General features: G+C 40.7%; 2 protein-coding genes across 2 annotated transcripts in view; one reads left to right on the top strand and one right to left on the bottom strand.

The window, feature by feature from the left end:
* Window positions 1-21036, top strand: part of LOC131681697 (uncharacterized) — a 145233-nt gene that overhangs the window by 72025 nt on the left and 52172 nt on the right. The window lies entirely within an intron of this gene.
* On the bottom strand, window positions 17179-18325 carry LOC131681696 (testis-specific serine/threonine-protein kinase 1-like). Its single transcript, XM_058962666.1, has one exon. It carries the CDS (start codon window positions 18151-18153, stop codon window positions 17179-17181), a length of 975 nt encoding a protein of 324 aa, XP_058818649.1. The 5' UTR covers window positions 18154-18325.

The raw sequence follows: 21036 nt of genomic DNA, 5'->3' as shown, positions 1-21036 counted from the left end.
TACCCATTATTGGCAATACACTAGCAGTGTGCTATTATCGAAGTGTCTTCTTCTTCTTCTTCTTCTTCATGTTCTAGTTCTTTTCCGTCGGCCTATTTCCGTTATGAACAAACACCACAGCGGTGACTCCACTATCTGGAATAGATATCGACCGATCAACTCTCCTCAGAAAAATCTCAACTACCTCGGCTGGGATTGAACCCAGTCCAACTGGGGAGAGTGGCGGTCACGCTTACCACTCAACCACCGCCGCCGTCATTTAGAAATGTTCTTCATCCACTTTACTGTCAGTCCATCCGTTCTATTTGTCATTCTTCTCATTCTTCATTCTATTGATTTCGATGCACAGAAAAATTATCGTGCCCCTTTTGTTAGCCAGACATTAGAAAACTTTTCAAAAGGAGACTGTACTAGGAACAAGTTGATGCCTGGCCTTGTAAAAATATTTGGGTAATGTTTGGGTAACCTATAAAATTTGCATTTTCAGTTCCTGAATTCTTTTCAATTGTTTCAATGTTAGAACAAGTTGCCTTAGAAATGGATTCGGGTCATACTGAACTGACTGCCAACATGCAAAGGAACGGCACTCGATAAGAAAATCACAGTTATACCGTTAGGTGGATTAAGGTATGTTTTTAAAATAATGTACCATCTCGTTTACCATCTTTTATCCGAAATATTTGGCAACCGGAATATTTGAAAACGGATTTCGACCATATGGAGAACATATTCTAATTTTTGTGAATAGTGCGAGGTAGTTTCACGATAACGGGACAATCGAGGTAGCGGTTTAATGGAATCCCGAGGAAAAGGAATCCATCGAAACGATTTACCGATCTCATAACAGTTCACAGGTAAAAAATACATTCCATTTTAATTATTCCACTCGAAAAAGATCTTAACATTGTTCCGTGCATTCGCTTTCTCAAACTTTCCGTTTGGTATGAGTATGAACTTAGGAAGAAGACCCCAAACTTTTTCCATACTCGGTCAGATAATCCTTCTTTGCGCAGCGCCAATAAACACACGTGTGTATAAAAACATAAAACTGAAACAAAATTTATGATCAACAACAGCTATAGCAGCACTTCTCATGGGCCGTAGCAACAACTGGCCAAGAACGGTAGCATCACAGCCAACAGCAGCGTGGCAAAACATCGTCGTCAACCGAATAAGAAGATGTATAGTCGGTGCGTTTTTCAGCTGGGTTGCTGTTGTGCTGATTTCCGTTTCAACCTGAAACTAACATCCCCCCTTCTCCCCACTGGGCATTTCTTTCAAAGTTCGAATCCCGCGCCCTTTCTGTTCTAAGATAACGTACATATATGTATATAGCGATCCAACGGTCAAGGCTTTTTTCGGACTCTATCTTTCTCCTCGATTTCTTGTGAATCCTTTCCGTTCATCTCAAAATCCATCCGCCACCACCATCGCCATGCTACATGCGGCCAGACAACGGCTTGGTGCGCTCCGAAACAGCGTTCACAGTTAGTTATTTGATCGCTCTTTGCGCCCTGGCGAGCCTTTTTTATCCCCACGAACAGTTAGCCGGTGTAGAGATGCTCGTATTTTATTTTATTTGAATCACCGCTAGCTTCCAAATTTCTAATTGCATACGTCCAAATTTTACTCCGCTTGCTTTATACTCAAACCTTATGTAATGACTAATGTTGCATCCGATGCAAAATTTCTAATAACTCCAAGCTTGTATTTTTTAAAAGGTACATAATATGTGTCTTAAAACAAATAGAGCTTAGTTGCCGGAACACATAGTCTACATAATTTGATTTTTTAGCATCCCGTTCCAAACCATGTGGGATCCAATCGGTCTCTGTTGCATCATTTGGTTCTGAAACTCTTACCACGTCGAAGTTTTTCAACGTGTTTTTCACCACGCGGTCTCTTCATTCAGTACAGTTCCCAAACTGCCAACTGCGGTTTCCAAACAGGAACAAAAACCGTCCCATCGGTCTCCTTTTGTTCCGTCGCTCGGTATTTGTTCCGCATATTCATCGGACGAGTACTGCAAACGTACGTACATTCTTCCTCTGCAACACCCTCTTCCTTTATATGAACCATTTATGTATGTGTTCGTGGTTGGAATACTGGTGGCTGACGAAATTTCCAGTGCCATCGCTCTTCTCGGAGCCATTGAATTGTTTTTGCTCCTACATGTTATTACTTTGGCATCGTCGTCCTTATGGTTCCTAATCGAGCTGTATTGACTGCAGAGATTCAATCACATACACACATACACGAACATAACTTGTCCCCCATCCTCTCATGCTCTTGCACACAGCACTCACATGATCTCAGCCGGACATGCTTCAGCTCTCTGTTTTTTATCGAGTTTTGTTTTGATCACATGATTCCCTGGATTCGCTTTCGGGAGGTCATCCTGCTCACGATACTTCCTCTTGCACCCCACACTTTTCCAACCTTATCGGCTACTCGTGTGGTACCTATGTAAGAGTAAAGTTTTCACTCATTTTCTTGGCGCTTTTTCTGATGTGCTTAATCTGCAGCCTGTGTCCGTGCAGGTTACCTAGCATTACTATGTGCATAATATGGAATGCAACGCTTTTGGTTTAGTGCAAGGGATGAAGGAGTTATAAAATCTCTATCGCAATAGTGAATCGTTCCGTAGAAGGATAGAACTGCGAATTCATTTTTTGATTGACTTTTGTAGCTATCAGATCTTTGTGTCACTTTGGATATCGAGCAAACCTTACTAACTTTGAATACTTCATGAAGCTGTGTGCTACGATTACCAAATCATGCAAACTAGGACGCAATAAATACAATAGTTTTTAAATAGTTAATAAAACAAATTCTGGAAACATGTACTGTGCATTTTCTCTAAATGATGTCTCTGCTAGTATCGCCCTTTTCAAGAAAAGTGGTGACTTGTGTAATGACTAGAGATATATTTAAAACGTGACAGATCATTCTTAAACTTGCCAAGTTCTATTAGAATCAATCGACCTAACATTTTGAGACTGAATACACACATACAAATATTCACCCTCTCGAAACTTGATGGGAGTCACGGTATTGTATACATCTCGTCACAATAGATTCAATAGATGCAATAAAAATTGGACTAAACCGTTTTGCGCGTTAAGGGCACAAGACCTAATTTTAATTAAGTTTTGTTTTTTTTGTGTTTCGAATTCATCTCGTCAGTAACTAGCACCATCTGGGTGTCTAGTTAGACGATGTATCTAAACTAGTACCCAAATTAGCACTAGATTCAATAGAGTTATCTAAATATAAAGTACCAGTCACGCGATGCTGCGACTTTCAACGAAATTGGAGTAAAACACAATTTGTTCCAAAGTGCCATCTGGCGGCCACATAATCCCTAACCAATAGCATATAAACACGCTCCACAACAAATGTCTACTACGTATAAATTTTTACGGCAATCGGTTACATAACTTTTTGTGTGAAAATGTCAAGGATGTTTGAATTAACGTAAAGGTATAAAGCAACGATTTCATTACATCAAACATATTTTGGTAGAACATTTTCAGTGAAATAAATAAGCATAAGTTTATAAAAATATATTAATAATTGGCGGAGTTTTGGCGATTGCTCCGAAACACTTTTTTATTTAAGAGGTTTGCGGTGAGCATTATTAAACACCAATAGATCAACTAAAATCCCAAAACATAAAAAATTCCATTAGTATTTCCATTAGTATATGAGTATTCCTCATACCTTAACGATTAGTTGAATAAGTAATAATTTTTTCCTGCATTCGAGAACGTTTTTCCTAAAAAATGCTGTTTTCCGCTCCAAAAATTGTTATAAAAATTAACAACTACAAAACAAAAATTTATGCATAAAAAAGAAATCGTTAAGGTACGAGTAAAATTAATTACAATCAATTGAAAAAAAATTGAAGGAAATGGGCTGAGTGTGTTTTCTGTAATCGTGATCACGGAAAAATTATTTTTAGAAAAACGACATTTCGAGAAAATCGAGTTTAAAATTTCAAGTTACCACTGTTGCTGGTAGACGAAGTGCGCTTGGAAGCGCTGTAACTTTCGATATATTTCTCTAAACTCTATAAAAATTTGTGAAAATATTCTCAAGGAGTTGTACTTTCAGCTAAAGTAATAAAAAAATTATTTTTTGAAAAATTAAAAGGTATGTAACCCATTAAGCCGTTTGAGAGTCCATAAATCACATACATACAAACATTGGCTCTTTTTAGTTTCTATTTTCACTAAGCTCTACTATTAGAACTAATTAAGTTCTCATGTTAATAACAAGGTGCTACAAAATAAAAAAAAATGAATGTACTTTTAAAGTAGTCTGTTAAAAGTTGTAGTTCTCGTCAAATACAACACAAAACCACGTTTGATTATCTATTTGATTTACAGGATTTTCAACACGAACAATTTTTCTACGCGGTCCTTTTTCAACAGATTTTAAATTCTCCAAAGGAAATATGACGTTTCCAATGGTATGCTATGTTATGTTCTTTTGTTAAAAGTACTATGCGGATTTGGTCAAAAATATGAAAATAACCATTATTTTGCGATTTCATTAAATTTCATTAAATATGTGAAAATGTCTCTACATTCTGATTAGGAAGTCATAAGTCATTATTTAAATAGAAATTTAGGAAGAAGATTTAATTCCGCCTCCAACGACATATTTATCATTAAATTCGGTTGGGAAATGACAGAGCTATTATTTTTTTTGTTTTTCAAATTAGAAGCTTGCTCGCATGAATTTTTAAGGGGACAGTCTCATATAAAATTTTCAAATAGATAGATTTTATTGCTCGATTACGTATACATTCAAAACTATGAACTTTGAGCTTGAAATTGGAAAAAATAACGAAGATATAATTATAGCATCTTATAATGTGAGACAATATCTCACTAACCCCTTAAGAGTCTATGCGAGCAAGTTTCTAATTTGAAAAAAATAATAACTACCATTTTTCAGTGGATTATGATAATGAATAGGTCGTTGGATTCGAAATTGAATGCTCAAAGATGCTTCTTTAGAAGAATGTTGAGCAATTTTCAAAATTTTCATGTAAAAATCGCTAAATTATGGTTATTTTCATATTATTGACACAAAACCGCAAAGTATTTTTGATAAAAGAACATAACATAGCATACTCCCTTCCCATGGTTGAGGGGTTTGACGGTATTGCAAACATCATCAAGCAAATTTCGTGCATCAGCCCTACAGCACCTCTGACAGACAGTTGCTTTAAGATGGTTATTGCATTACGCCTCGATAGTGGTGCATCGAGGAGACCAAGAGGACTTATGCGCCTTTTTTATGTTTTGTGTTTTTTTCTTACCACTAGTGTGTGCGCGTTGGCGTGGCAGACTGCCGGATCGACGTGGATTGCCTTTTGCTGTGCGCCGTGTTTGCAAACATTGTTTCACAGCTTAATGGCGGTATTCGTGAACGAGGCTTACAGTGGGGGTCATTGAGTGTCCATTAGGGAGTCCCAAAATGACATCATGTTTAAAAAGTCATCGGGCTCACTTCTTAAATGAAAGGTTAGGGTATTAGGAGCACTTTCTTCTTCGGAGTGAATTTGAAAAAATGCTCCCTACTGGTGGCGAATTTTGATTTTTTGAAAAATGGGCCGATTTTGGGTAAAATTTCAAATGCGTGCCTCTTGAAGTGCTCCTGAACGACCTTAGATTTTTCTTCAGCATTTTTTTATTTTCTGAATGTTCTAATGGAGAAGTTTGGTTAGTTAGTTTGTATAAATTTCGAATTATAAGAGCGGCAGAGCCATTAAAACTTAGTAAAAAGTGAAATTTTTGTTGTTTTTCAGTAGTTTTTCTTCAAAACTGGGTATCTACAAAATTTTAAAAGTAAAGAAAACACTTTATATAGTTGAGCCGAATACAGGGGCGTAATTTTGCAGAAGAAAGTGTATAGCTACGCCCAATGGGGTATGAGTTATTTAAGTTTTTGTTAAATAACCTTTTGACATTTTATGATATTCATCAAAAATAAATCTGTTCTACAAAATAAAACAACTGAAGTGTGCTTAGTCCGCATATTATTTTTCGGAAAATAGAAGCAAAATGATGAAAAATGGCGTTTTTCGCTTGTCTCTAGCACATTAGAATCGGTTTTTATGAGCACATGACGATTTTTTTTAAATTATTTTGTATACTAATAGCAACCAAGCGGGTTTGAAAATCACTAAAATTAAACAAATATGTCGAGTTAATGGCAAGTTATAGCGTATATTTGAAGGCTGAATTTATTGGCGTATTCACCTTTTGTATATAAGGTCTTGTTTCCATGTTAGGAACTTTAATGAATGCAGAAGAATGAGGTTAGTGTTGAAAAACTGATATTTACTGTCACAGATCACATAATTCCGAAATAGTCGGTGCAAATATCCTCGAGAAAGTTTTACAACAGAATACAGCACATCTTCTGACACAATTATTTTGTTGAGGATGCCTCCTAGAAGTAATTATGGAGAATTAACTCTTCAAAAAATAATTAGAGACTTGGCGTCATTTGCAAAGTTATCATTATTTTTAAAATTTAAGTTACAAAAAAATCATCAGATGCTCATTAAACCTCGTCCTGGCATACTAAAGACGTACAAAAAACGTCATTTTTCATCATTCTCCTTCTATTTTCCAAAAAACAATGTGTGATCAAAGCACATTTGAACTGATTTATTTTTCGGAACAGCATTATTTTTGATGAATTGCTAAAAATGTCAAAGGTTATCTAATAAAAACTTAAATAACTCATACTCCATTAGCTGTAGCTATACACTTTCTTCAGCAAAATTACGCCTCGGTATTTGGCTCAACTATATTAAGTGTTTTCGATACTTTTAAAATTTTGTAGATACCCAGTTTTGAAGACAAAATTCTAAAAAACACCAAAAATTTCACTTTTTACTAAGTTTTAATGGCTCTGCCGCTCTTATAATTCAAGATTTGTACAAACTAACTAACCAAACTTCTCCATTTGGATCTCCAGAAAAATAAAAAAATGCTGAAAAAAATCTAAGGCAGTTCGGAACCACTTCAACAGGCATAAATTTGAAATTTTATCCAAAATCGGCCCATTTTTCAAAAATTCAATATTCGCCACTAGTAGGAAGCGTTTTATCAGATTCACTCCGAAGAAGAAAGTGGTCCTAATACCCTAACCTTTCATTTAAGAAGTGAGCCTGATGACTTTTTTTAGCATTATGTCATTTTGGGACACCCTAGTGTCCATTTATCAGTCGACTTTATCATCATGCGTAGGCTAATTAAATCAATTTAATAATTAAATTATTTGAATAAATACATAAGTAGAAACCTATTAGTTGTCGTTTTGTAATAATTGTAGTTTTTAGTACTTGTATACAATTGTTATGTGCTAATCGTATGTCTATCTGTGTATGTGTTCGTCTGAGTATCTGTGACAGTTGGATCAGGGAATGGATGCATAACTGGCGTATATGATAGAATAGTGGCTAATACTTTCGGTGTTCAAGGTAAGGTACAATGAATTTACCGACGCACGTGAATCATCCATTCCCGGCCAGCATAGCATGATGAAAGTCTAACACAATGCAATTGTCGTTAATGGTAAATAAACAACATTTGCTGCATTTATACGAATTAAAGTAGTTTGTTTGCATGTTACACATGTTTTTCTATTCTACTTCATTAGTTTGTTTCTTTTGTACATCTATTAGTTTGCCTTTCCATTACTCATGTTGTTCAGATGATAAATGAAGAAATCCACTTTCTTGAAGCAGGCCGTAGCATACAGCTCAAAACTAGAAACATTTTATTTAATTTAGTTTAGAATATTAGGATAATAAATCAATAAATCAATCTTACTTTTAATGGTGTTCTTCACGTGGTTTCCTTCATCTAACAATCGATCTCGATCTGTTTTTAACCTAAGCCTAGATTATAGAGCATAATTATATTTAAGTTTACAAATTGAAATTCGTTGTTACTTACAAATTCAAAGGTATATAGAGAAATTCACTTAGGTATTTAATTTTAATTTTAATTGTGTAATTTAAGAAATTAGAGAAAAGTAAATGTGCGACTACTCTCTACACTTTAATCTTTCGTCTGTCTAGCATCAAACGTCAGTGTCACTTGCAGACGGAACTGGCCCGGTGCCACATCATGACGTTTCCTTCGTTTCTCGCTTTTCGGCAGGCCTGGAGGTGGGCCCACTGGTGTTGTGTTCATGTGGCAGTGGTAACAATTCCCCCCCTCGTAACTCTGGTCCGGAACTAGCGATCTGATCAGATTTACTTCTTAACTCCATAACCGCAAGCTTGGCGACTGCACGTCGAAACACGCCCTTCGACGTTCTCACCAGTGCTCTTCGTATTCTGCCATCGACACCTGGGATGACCTTCTCTACAACACCACGTATCCAGGTTCTCCGATTATTTCCGTCGACCAAATACACTAGCTCTCCTTCGTGAATCTTTTCTCGTTCCGCGTGCCATTTTGTCCGATGGTTGATGATAGGTACATACTCCTTCAGCCACCTCTGCCATAATATATCCGACAATTGCTGCGACCGCTTATAGTTATCGCGTAACGCTTCGGCTGAGCTGGTCGGAACGTTTATCTCCTCACGTTCTTCAGCAGGAAGACCGCGCAAGAAATGGTTCGGTGTCAGGGCTTCGACTTCAGACGATTCTTGTGGTACATATGTGAGCGGCCGGGAGTTCACCATATCTTCAGCTTCGGCTAGTACAGTGAGCAGGATTTCGTCTGTTAACTTTCCACCATCGTGTAGAGCCTTGAGCGCATCCTTAGCTGATCTTACCAGTCGCTCCCATATACCGCCCATATGCGGCGCTGCAGGCGGATTAAAATTCCACCTTGTCCTGGCGTCTGTGAACACGTCGGCACAATCCAGCTCGATGCAACGAACCTTCTGAACCAGCTCCTTGCTTGCCGCTCGAAAGTTCGTACCATTGTCCGAGAAGTACTCCAATGGTGCACCTCTTCTGCAAATAAATCGTCTAATTGCCATGACGCATGATTGGCTACTCATACTATAGGTGATTTCCATATGGATTGCTCTGGTTACCAGACACGTAAATAGACAAATCCATCTCTTCTCTGAACGTCTTCCGACCGTGACGACGACTGGACCGAAATAATCAACCCCTACAAAACTGAACGGGCGATGCTGAGGAGTGAGACGCTGAATTGGTAGAGGTGCCATCCTTGGGACAGTTGGATGACACTTGTGGATTTTACACCAAGCACAATCCTTCATCACCTTCAAAACTGCAGCCCGAATGTACGGGATAGAGAAGCGTTGCCTCAACTCGTTCACAACGGTCTCGCGGTTTGCGTGGCCAAACTTTTCATGATAGTGAAGAAGGAGTTTGGTAGTGACATCGTGACTCTTCGGAAGTACGATGGGGCACCGCTGCTCAAAGGGGAGAAAATCAGCATGTGCGGATCGCCCCTCCATGCGGATTACTCCCGATTCATCTAAAAAGGGCGATAACCTGTAGAGTTGACTGCATCGTTCGATGACATGCCACTTAGCTTGCGGAAGTTCACGGTTTTTCAGTAACGTTTTCCTTTCATCCGCAAATCCTTCTTGCTGCGCTATTTTCCACAAGTAATCCTCTGCCTGACGATACTCCTCACACTTGAGAGGAGTTTTGATTGACGGCACCGTAGATTTCAGCAATTTTCCTTGTATCACTGTAGCTTGAAGCGATTCAATTGGCAGCTTCTTTATCTTCTTGTGGCAATTGGAAATAAACCGGAATACACAGGCAACAGTTCTTATCAGGATCTTCCAACGCGAGAAGCGAGTAGTGTCCACCAAACCTTGAGCGAATGATATTTCGTGAAACAAAAGGTACGCCCGCAGCTCTTCTTTCACGTCTGGTGCGGGCAGTTCCTTTTGCCAGCACTCTTCTGGTGATTGGTACAGAATATCCGGGCCTCGCACCCACTCGCCGTCGGTGATTAAGGGTGGTCCATTTTTACCCCACTTCGTTAACACGTCTGCTATGTTGTTCTTTGATGCAACCCAGCACCATTCGATGGGACTCGTGAGGCTTAAAATTTCTCCTATGCGGTAGGTCACGAACTGTTTGTACTTCCTGTGGTCGGAGCGGATCCAGGAAAGTACCGTTGCAGAGTCGATGTGGATCACGAGCCGTTTTACCTTCACTGAGTGATTGGCCTTCACAGCAACAGACAATCTTGCAGCGAGTACTGCAGCTAGTAGTTCCATTCTAGGGATGGACATGTATTGAAGTGGGGCAACCTTGGACTTCGCCGACACCAGGGCAACTCTTGGGTGTCCATTTACCCATATTCGGAAATATGCTACACTACCATAGGCCTCTTCACTAGCGTCGGCAAAAACGTGCAATTCGAGGTTCTGATGATCTGACGGTTTCAAACCCAGAAAGTAACAACGGGGAATCTCCATGGATTGAACTTTTGGTAGCAGTGCGATCCATTTGATCCATTTTCTTGCTGAGTTTTCGTCCAGTAATTCATCCCACGGGCACCCATTTCTCCAGAGGTCTTGGATGATAATCTTTCCAAAAACAGTGAACAGTGCCCATAAGCCAAGTGGATCAAAAAGCTCATCACAATGCGTAGGAGAGTTCTTTTAGTCGGCAGCTTTCCCTCCGTCACAAACGCTTGCAGGTCGTCCCGAAGAACGGTAGCGAAAACGAAAACATCGTCAACTGTGTTCCATGACATGCCCAACACCCTTTCTGTGTTGTTAGATTTATCGCAACCGAAGTGGATTATTCGGCTTTCTGTTTGTCCACCGAAATGCTGCAAAAATTTTGTACTGTTCGACACCCAATTGCGAAGCTTAAATCCCGCCTTGGAGTGAATGAAAGTAACCTCGCTCGCCCGCTTAATGGCCTCACCGACCGTGAACGTTGAATCCAGGTAATCATCAACATAGTGCCTGTGGATGATTGCCTCTACAGCATCAGGAAACTGGTCAGTGAACTCTCGCGCGTTTTGGTTCTTAATATAGTGTGCAGAGCATGGCGAGCTGGTTGAGCCGAAGGTGGCAACATCCATCACATATATCACCGGAGGGCCCGATTGCGTTGGTCGAAACAAGAACCTTTGGGCTGACCTGTCATTCGGACGGATCTGCAGCTGATGGTACATTTCGGCAATATCGCCGCCAAAAGCGATTGGGCGCTCTCGAAATGGACACAGTACCGATGGTAAACTGGAGAGAAGGTCGGGACCCTTTATCAATTCGGAGTTGAGAGACTTGCCTTGAACGGATGCCGCAGCGTCCCATACTAGCCGAACCTTTCCCGGCTTTTTGGGATTGAGCACAACATTTAGGGGAAGGTACCACACCTTACCGGGTTCTGCTGTCATCAATTCCTTTTCAGTAGCAATGTGAGCGTAACCTTTGTTTTGGTAGTCCTTTATTTGACTCTCCACGTTCTGTCGCAGCTCCGGATTCTTTGACAACTTTCGCTCCAGACTCTGCATTCGCTTAACTGCCATCGCGTAATTGTCTGGCAGTTGAGGGTCGTCATTTTTCCATAACAATCCCGTTTCGAAGCGCTCGCCGACACGGGTGGTTGTTTGCTCTAATAGCTTTCTGGCTCTGATGTTCTCGGTAGATTCAGGTAACACCGTGACAGCTAGACCAGACTCCTCCACCGTGAAGTATTTTCGAAGAAGCTCCTGCAGTCCCTGGTCCTTTGATTCTCCAACTGTGTGATGACCAGCAAATCCGACCATCGTATCGTCGCTACACTGAGGACCGTATATTGTCCAGCCAAGTTTCGTCCGAACTGCAATTGGCTCACCCGGATTGCCGATGCGTGACTCGAGCGGTGCATACACATGCAGATGTTTAAGCCCGATGAGAATCCTAGGAGGACCGTTCAGGCATTCGGTAATTGGCAGTCCGCTAAGATGCTTGAATCTGGCCGTTATTTCAGCGAATCGCACCTCCTGCTCCGGAAGTTGTAACTGTTGAACCGTATGAACATTTCGTAGCAGAAACTTCTCTTCGGAATCCTTTGCCGAAATCGATACATCAACACACTTTGAGTCCCGTTCCAATCGGTTCATACCTGCCGTCCACTTTACCAGTATCGGCTTCCACACACCGCATAGCTTCATTTGTTCTGCAACACTGCTTTCCATCAGGGAATATGATGACCCTTCGTCCAGAAAGGCGATGACGTCGAGAACATGCCTTCCGTTGTGCAGCTTGATCGGAACCACGCGGAAAATTACAGGATGCTGATCCGAATTATGCACATTGCAGTTCGTTGACAATAAGAAGGTTGAATTTGGTGGATGAAGGAGAGGATGGTGCCGTTCTTTGCAATCTCCGACGTTGCAGTGACCTTTGAACCGACAACGAATCTGACCGTGCTCGTTGAGACACAGTTGACACAGTTTCCATTTGTCCGCAATCTTCATTCTCTCATTCCAGGTTTGCTTTCGAAAATCCTCACAAAGGCGAATACGATGGTCTGTGCGGTTGCACCCACGGCATGGTTTACGACTATCGTACTGATTGGGGTTTTTTTGTTGGCCCACTAGCTGGAGCGACGACTGCTCAACGTGGTGTGTGTTCAGAAAACCCTGGTGTTCTCTACCTTTCGGCTTTTTTATCTGCCGTTCCTGGATAGGACGTCGTTCCATTTGAGGCTCAGTGTAGAGTGTGGCTTCAGTTGCTTCTGAAACAATCTCCGAGAGAAAATCCGAAAGCGTGCTCAAATTGACAACATCTTGTTGGCGCTTGTACCTCACCCATTCGAGTTTTGTACTAGGGGGTAACTTTTCCACCAATTCCGCTATGAGCATAGGGTTCACAAGATGGTCCACTAGTCCCGAGGCCACTAAATGATCACATAGTTGTTGCACAACCATGCCATAACTAATGAACGATGCGAAACGTTCAATACGTGGCGGATCAGCCTTCCTCGCCTTTTGTATCAGGGAATGGAGTAGTTGTTCTGGCCTGCCGTAAAGCAGCCGGAGAGTTTCGATCACCTTTGGGACCGATTCTGGCAGCAGAAGTCTGCTCCTCACTGCCTCCAATGCTTGCCCTTTGATACTTTCCTGAAGTCTTCCTAGATTTTCAAGATTGGTCCAGTTGCACGCACTGTTTCCGTTGTTGAAGCTGCTGATGAACAGCGGCCACTCTTCCGACTTCCCTGTGAATATCGGCAACTTAGCGAATGGACCCTTCCTCGCGGCAATCTGAGCCCTCGTCAGCTCTGGTTCTTCTTGCAGTATAGTCAGATATTCGTACGGACTCGGAGGACATGACATACCCGGAGTTGGATCTGGAATGGGTTCCGGAATTTGTTCCAGGTCGTTAGGTGGAACTGCTGATTGGGGAATCGGTTGCGGCGGCATAGGTGGCCTATCTACTGTGGCATTTGATCGATTTTTGCTTAGCATTGCATTTTCCTCCGAAACCTTTTCGAGCAGGGGTCGATTGTAGTTGACGTTTCCCAGGTGCGGTACCTTTTTGGGTGTGGAACATTTTGGAACAGCTCCCCGGATATCGGCAATAGGTTTGTTTTGCTCGATCGGGTAATTGAAGTTGCTCCTCCACATTTCTTCCAAATCTGCATCCGTTTGCATCTGGCCGCCTACGGCACCTTCCTCCGGTTTCTGAGGAGCATTTCTGCATTGAAATTCGTTATATAATTCACCTCGCTTCCTATTCAACTCTGCTTCAACCGCCATCTTCTTTTTCAGCAGTTGTCTTTCCAGGTGAAGCTGCAACATCATTTTTTCCGTTTCCCTCTCACACTGTCGTTCGAAATCCGCTTTCATTTGTTGCAACTCTCGCTTGTGTTGCAATTCAGCGTCCTCCTGCACTTTGGCTTGTCCCATATGTTTCATGGCGACTTCCTGACTAACTGGGCTTTGCGGTCTGTTGTCCACCGAATCAGACACATCCACGATGATGTTACCCTGATCAGGTGTTTGCGTTTCGTCAACCGAGTTTTTGGAACCTCGACATTCTTCGCAGGTCCAGGAGATGTTTCTAACTTCCTCGGTCACGTTCACGCACTTAAAGTGGAACCACTTGTGACATTTTTCACAATAAATCATGTGGCTGTCCGCATGGTTTGGCTCCTCGCAGAGCGCACAGTCATACCCTGTGATTTCGGGGTTATGTTCGCCTGCATTATCGGACGCCATCGCATTAAAATTTTGAGAAATTGTTCAGATGATAAATGAAGAAATCCACTTTCTTGAAGCAGGCCGTAGCATACAGCTCAAAACTAGAAACATTTTATTTAATTTAGTTTAGAATATTAGGATAATAAATCAATAAATCAATCTTACTTTTAATGGTGTTCTTCACGTGGTTTCATTCATCTAACAATCGATCTCGATCTGTTTTTAGCCTAAGCCTAGATTATAGACCAGAATTATATTTAAGTTTACAAATTGAAATTCGTTGTTACTTACAAATTCAAAGGTATATTAGAGAAATTCACTTAGGTATTTAATTTTAATTTTAATTGTGTAATTTAAGAAATTAGAGAAAAGTAAATGTGCGACTACTCTCTACACTTTAATCTTTCGTCTGTCTAGCATCAAACGTCAGTGTCACTTGCAGACGGAACTGGCCCGGTGCCACATCATGACGTTTCCTTCGTTTCTCGCTTTTCGGCAGGCCTGGAGGTGGGCCCACTGGTGTTGTGTTCATGTGGCGGTGGTAACACATGTATACTAAAATAGTATCGGTCAATTTGTACACTTCTAGTCAAGTTATTTTTTCTTTATTCAGCATGTTATGATTCCTTTTATTAGTATATCTCTACCAGGCATTACATTTGTCACTCATGTGACTAAATGCGTCCAGATAATTTGCTACTATGACAATAAAAACTCACATTTTCACACGAAAAGTTATTGGCACTCACACAACTTCTCCGGATAAATACAACGCATCATTTCTCCGGATAAATAGAACCACCGGAGAATGAGCGAATGAGTTTATCACGGTGTCTTTTTGTGCTCGCCGCCTTGCTGTCGCTATTCCAAAACACGAAAAAACAAATCTATCGTACTTCTTTTCCGCTTTTATTGGAAATTAAGTGTATATTCTGACGCTTTTATCCACGAAATTGGAATATTATCACCGTCTCCGGTGAGAAGGAAAAAATCAAATAAATTTTATCCGGAAAATTATTCTCATGCTATTTGTGAAAACGGAGATTTTTACGACTCATCTTATCTCGGAAAAGTTGGACATCGCATAAGCTTTTTTTTCGCATGAGTGAGTGTGAATTCAATGCCTGATGTCTACTATACTCTATTTATACTCACATAGGTACAAACGTACAAACGCTCGTGGCCTTCGCGATAATACAAACCTGGTCACAAACGCGACCATGCAATTGAAAGTATCTTCACATACTTATGCGTAGCACCGATAAACTTCCAAACGCGGTCTCAAGCATTAATCCACCACTCGCACGAGCCAGTCACGTTTGGAAATCAAATCCTAGCAGTCTAGACTAATGCCTTCAGTTGAAACAATAAAAAACACTCATGTTCACTAGACAACACGTTCAATGGTGACATGACCTGTAACTCTAGTGATAAGGGGGAATTGGCTCTCTTCTACCATCTGTACCATCAGATTCACGCTCCGCGCGCCATCAATTAAGAATACACGCTATATGATAATGCAATCGAAATTATACACGCGAAGTCACCTACACGTGACAAACACGTTAACATACAAATGCTTGATCCCTTCACGACCATCCACGGCACCTACACCCGCGATCTCGAAAACTTAACGTCCCGGTAATAAGATGAACGTGTCTGCGCTTATAAACTTTCAAACGCGGTCTCAAGCGTGAACCTAAAAACTCCCGCACTCGTATGATCATGAATCGGTCACTTCCGCAAGTTTCAATCCTTGGTATCAGCAGACTAGGTCCATGCCTTCAATTAAATCAATTAATCAATTAAAAAGTAAGCTCTCATATCCTCTGGACAGCATGTTCCATGGCGACATGACCGGGAACTCTAGTGATATGGGGTAACTCACTTCCTGTCAGAATGTGAATTGTACACCGGAAACTAAATATCAGAATAACGGTCCGCACGACCATCCACCACACGCGAATACGTGAATTGCCACACAGTTATAAAATCGAATTTATACACGCGAAGTCACATACAAGCGAGCACTCGGGACAAACACATTAACATACGAACGCTTAAGCCCTTCACGATCATTCACGCACACCTACGCCCGCGATCGCGCAATCTTGATAACACCCCGGTAATAAGATGAACGTTTTAGTGCTTACGAAGTTACAAACGCAGTCTTAAACGCGAACCCACAAACGCCCCTGTTCGCGCGATCATGAATCGGTCACGTCCGGAAGTCCTTATCTCCCATCCTAGCAATTGAGGTACTTACATTCAGTTGGACCAATCAAAAAATCACGCTCATTTCACTAGGCAATGACATGACCAGGAATTCTAGTGATATGGAAAAACTCACTTTCTTCTAGCATCTGAACTGTACACCGAAAATATGGGTATCAGATTCACTGTCCGCGCGCGATCATCCAAGAATACACCCAAAATATGCGAAAGGAAACACGAAAGGTTTTAAAATCGAATTTTTACACACGTAGTTGTAAACACGTTAGCACACGCAACATACAAACGCACACACGATCGAACACGTTAACGTACAAACACTCGAGTCTTCGCGATGATACTCCCGCACAAATATCTGAACCGTACAGTGACTATCACATTCAGAGTAATGGTCCGCCGCAACTGATCTTAAGCAGTGTTTTAGTGGGTGACATTTTCCATCTCGTGTGCAATTCTAGTGAGATTCTAACGGAGATCCCATCCGAGAACCTAACTCTACAGCTCCAGTAGGACAACTCCCGAAAAAATAAGATTATGTAAACAAAAGTTACAAACCAACTCCCGAAGTTTACATAAGGGGTTTTGAAACGCTACAGTGTGTCACAACCTGTGATTTTTTTATCACTCTAGCAAGTTTCTCGTTATTTCGAGAAAACGCACTCGTTTCGTGAATGAAACAAAAAAATCTCCAAAATGTTAACATATCGCAAATAAGAGTTAAATTACAATCACAAAATAAAACGCTCCACACTTTACCTTATTTCTATTAATTTTTATTAGCAACAACTTTCACCTCCCATCGTTCTTTCATCACCTCATCAATATTGATGCGATCGACCGGGTCCGGATCCAGAAGATTACGCACCATCCGAATCGCATCGAGCGAAATGACTTTCTCTACTTCCGGTAGAAACTGGAACTGTCGTCCGAGCTGGCATCGTACCAGCTTTTTTAAGTTTTTCTCATCGAAGGGCATCGTCCCGTTCAGCATAATGAACAACACCACACCGAGTGACCACAGATCGGCCGCTTTAGGTCGATAGGGTTTCCCACCAACAATTTCAGGCGCTGCGTAAGCTGCAGATCCGCAGAAAGTTTTCGAGAAAATGGCATTACTGGTTTCGTCTATGCAGTTACGTGCAAATCCAAAGTCGGACAGCTTGATGTTCATGTTTTTGGAAATAAGAATGTTTTCGCACTTTAGATCCCGATGGGCAATGTCCATTTGGTGAAGGTACTGTATAGCATCTACCATTTGATAAAACCAAAACCTCGACTGGTCTTCCGCTAGGGCACCGTGTCTTCGAATGTAACTTAGTAGATCCCCTCGTTCGGCCAGTCGCATGAAGATATAAACCCGGCCACCTCTTCGCATGATGCTGTGCGTTTGGATTATGTTGGGATGGTCGATTCGGCCAAGAATCTTCAACTCACGTGGAAGAAATTTTGTCAGAAAATCGACATCTTTTGATTTGCCTTCGTCAACTACTTTGCAAGCTAGATTCAATGGTGTCTGCAGGCCATCACCGGTTTTTGGTTCATAGTATTTAGCACGCATAACCGTTGCAAACGTTCCTTTTGCAATTCGCCGCCCGAGAAGGTAACCACGCGACTTCAGAGCTTGAGTATCCGGAATTTGATCTAGAATATGCTGCCGAAGGGCCAAGCGTGACGATCTTCTGAATGGTGATTGCAGTCCTTCCTCTCGTAAAATTTTGCCCGATTCGGCAACGGATGACATTTTGTTCGGAATCTGACTGTTGTGCTTGAAATTTTCTGTGATTTTTGACGTAATTTTTCGTTCAATTTGATGTTTTGTGATGCTACGATTGGTCGGACTAACGAAAAGTTTTTGTCGAAAGCGAGAATCCGCGAACTGTTCCGGACTAATTCGGCAAACAAAACTAACAAGGGTGTTGTTTTGTTATATTTTATGGTTGCTACGATCGGTAGATAGTTGGTTGGCTAGCAGGTGATTTCAAAGAATTATTCGCATAATCCACCATGTCACGTCGATGATGTGGATCGATTTCATCTCTGTTAAAATTTGCAACAGGCACATAATTGCCACAGGGCTGTGAACCAAATATAAATCCGCCAGTAGTCCAAATATAGGAATTTCCAATAGTCAGATTCTGGGACATCCGTTGCACTTCATCATTTGGTTACTTACGACTAGGACATATTAAGTGAATCCTTTAATTTTACGTATTTAAGTCACTGTTAGGAGTATTAGGCTAGGGCTTACATAGTCGCCTAGTTTGACCCTATTTAGCAGCGTCCAGAACTATTTTGTGACCTCGGCTTTAAATTGATGGAATGCCTATAAGTTGGAATCAATATCTTTACCTCGCTAAAAAAAACAAATACATTTAAAAAATGGTTCAGACATGATGAAATACCTAATAATGAGTGCAAAAAGCTCAAAAGCGAGTTTATCAATGTTCGCCCTACTATTTAAGCCAATACGTTGAAAAATGATGGTAGACGCTGCTTGAGCCAATGGTATGATATTATTAACAAGATGAAAATAAGCGCATGATCCTATAACGTGAATAATTAACGATTGTAACATTTGACCACACTAGAGCATGTATTCATTTTACTTCGACGACCTGACATCGATAGCGGGCTACGATAACCATCTTTAACCATGTTTACGTGAACGGCTAATACACTCAACAAGCAGGCAAATTAATGAAAATCATGTTTTTATAAGCAATAGAACCCGCTGGTGCTGGCGAATGAACTCCAAGGTGCAACAAAAAATTAATTAAATATTTAACATTTTATCCGCTGCTGCGGAAGTTTTCTTTCCCTCACACAACGCAAGCCCTGCACTTGTACCGGATTGGACCGATTCCTTTGTGCCTTCCTGGTTTTAATTATCGATGAAAAATCAGCAAAAAACGCATTAATTCCCTCCGGTTAATGTTGTTGCAACTGATTGTCGGATATGGATTGAAAAAAATCTGTCTTTATTTCGCTCCACAAGGGATCTTTGCATGCCAGCTCTTGAAGATTGGAATCTTCCAATACGTATCACATCACCAATCGCGTGGTCGAATGAGAGGTTCAAGCGAGCCAACCGAAGCTTACGGTGCGTCCAGGCGTCCAAGTGTCAATCAGTATCGCGCGATAGGATTTTTTCTCGTTATCCATGGTGGTTGGCAGTTCTGCAGCCATCATTATAACTTCAAGCTGTTCTTTTTATTTGTAGAAAACATTGTTGGCAGATAAAATAATCTATCTTCATTCAACCTACTTAAGGTTTTTCATGTGTATTGATTTTTTTGGAACGGCCTTATTAAATTCTAAGATCATTTTTAATTTCATATTAAAATGTCATCATCATAAGTCGGAAATATTATGTGTGCAAGACCAATTTTACAGGGCCACAAGAAAACAGTGTATACAAACTGTTTCACGCGATTCTGTAAACATAGTTGCTTGTTGGCACTCTATCACTCCATTAATGATCACTTTTTTTTTTTTTTCATACGTTTATTTGACACGGCATTTGCAATAGCTTTTTACGCCAGTTTCTTTTTTTACATAGCACGTTACAAAAATCCTTAAGACTAATTTTAACTATACTAGTACTTTGTCTAAAACTAACACTGAAATCACTTTATTGTTTGCTTTTTTCCTTACATTGTTGTATTTCATACTGATCTAGTATTTTCGGGTGTATTTATTTAATTTTTTTTCTGTTATTGTCTAAATTTAAAAACTAAATATTCTAGGTTCCTTTAATTGGTGAATGATTAGCCTTGGATGAGAGTATGAGGAGATGAATTTAATTAAATTTTGACAGACGCTGTTTTTAGAAAATGATAGATAAGTTCCATGTATAGAGGATCGCGATACGCCAGGATGTCTCTAACAGGAACATGGATTGGTCTTCCTCGGACTTGTAAAGAATCTACTAATTGTGATCTGGCTTCACGATATTCAGTGCAGGACCAAACAACATGCTCAATGTCATGGTAACCTTCTCCACAAGCACAATGATTACCCTCAGCGAGCCCAATACGACGGAGATGCGCATCTAAAGTATAATGATTGGACATGAGCCTAGACATCACACGGATGAAGTCCCGACTTACATCCAATCCTTTGAACCATGCCTTCGTTGATACTTTAGGGGTAATTGAGTGTAGCCATCGTCCCATATCTCCATTGTCCCAAGATGTTTGCCAACTAGCAAGTGTCCTCTGTCGAGAAGCGCTATAAAATTCATTGTAAGCGATGGGTCTTTCATATATTTCACCATCTAGTGCACCAATCTTGGCTAAATTATCAGCTTTCTCATTGCCCGCAATAGAGCAATGGGCGGGGAGCCACACTAGGGTAAATTTATAACATTTTCTTGTCAGGTTACTCAGAGATTCTCGTATCTTCCCCAAAAAGAATGGATCGTGATTATCAATCCTCTTTGAGCGTAGAGCTGCAATTGTGCTGAGACTATCAGTGAGGATAAAGTAATGGTTCGGGGGTAAAGTATTAATTATTTGCAAACTATAGTGAACTGCTGCTAGTTCCGCTATATAAACAGAGGCGGGTTCTGCAAGTTTGAGAGAAATTGAAAAATTATTGTTGAAAATACCGAAACCAGTGGCCT

This window comes from Topomyia yanbarensis, chromosome 2, assembly GCF_030247195.1.
Source record: "Topomyia yanbarensis strain Yona2022 chromosome 2, ASM3024719v1, whole genome shotgun sequence".
NCBI classification, from domain to species: Eukaryota; Metazoa; Arthropoda; class Insecta; order Diptera; family Culicidae; genus Topomyia; species Topomyia yanbarensis.
The sequence above is the reverse complement of the archived record's forward strand: the minus strand, read 5'-3'. Positions and strand labels throughout refer to the sequence as shown.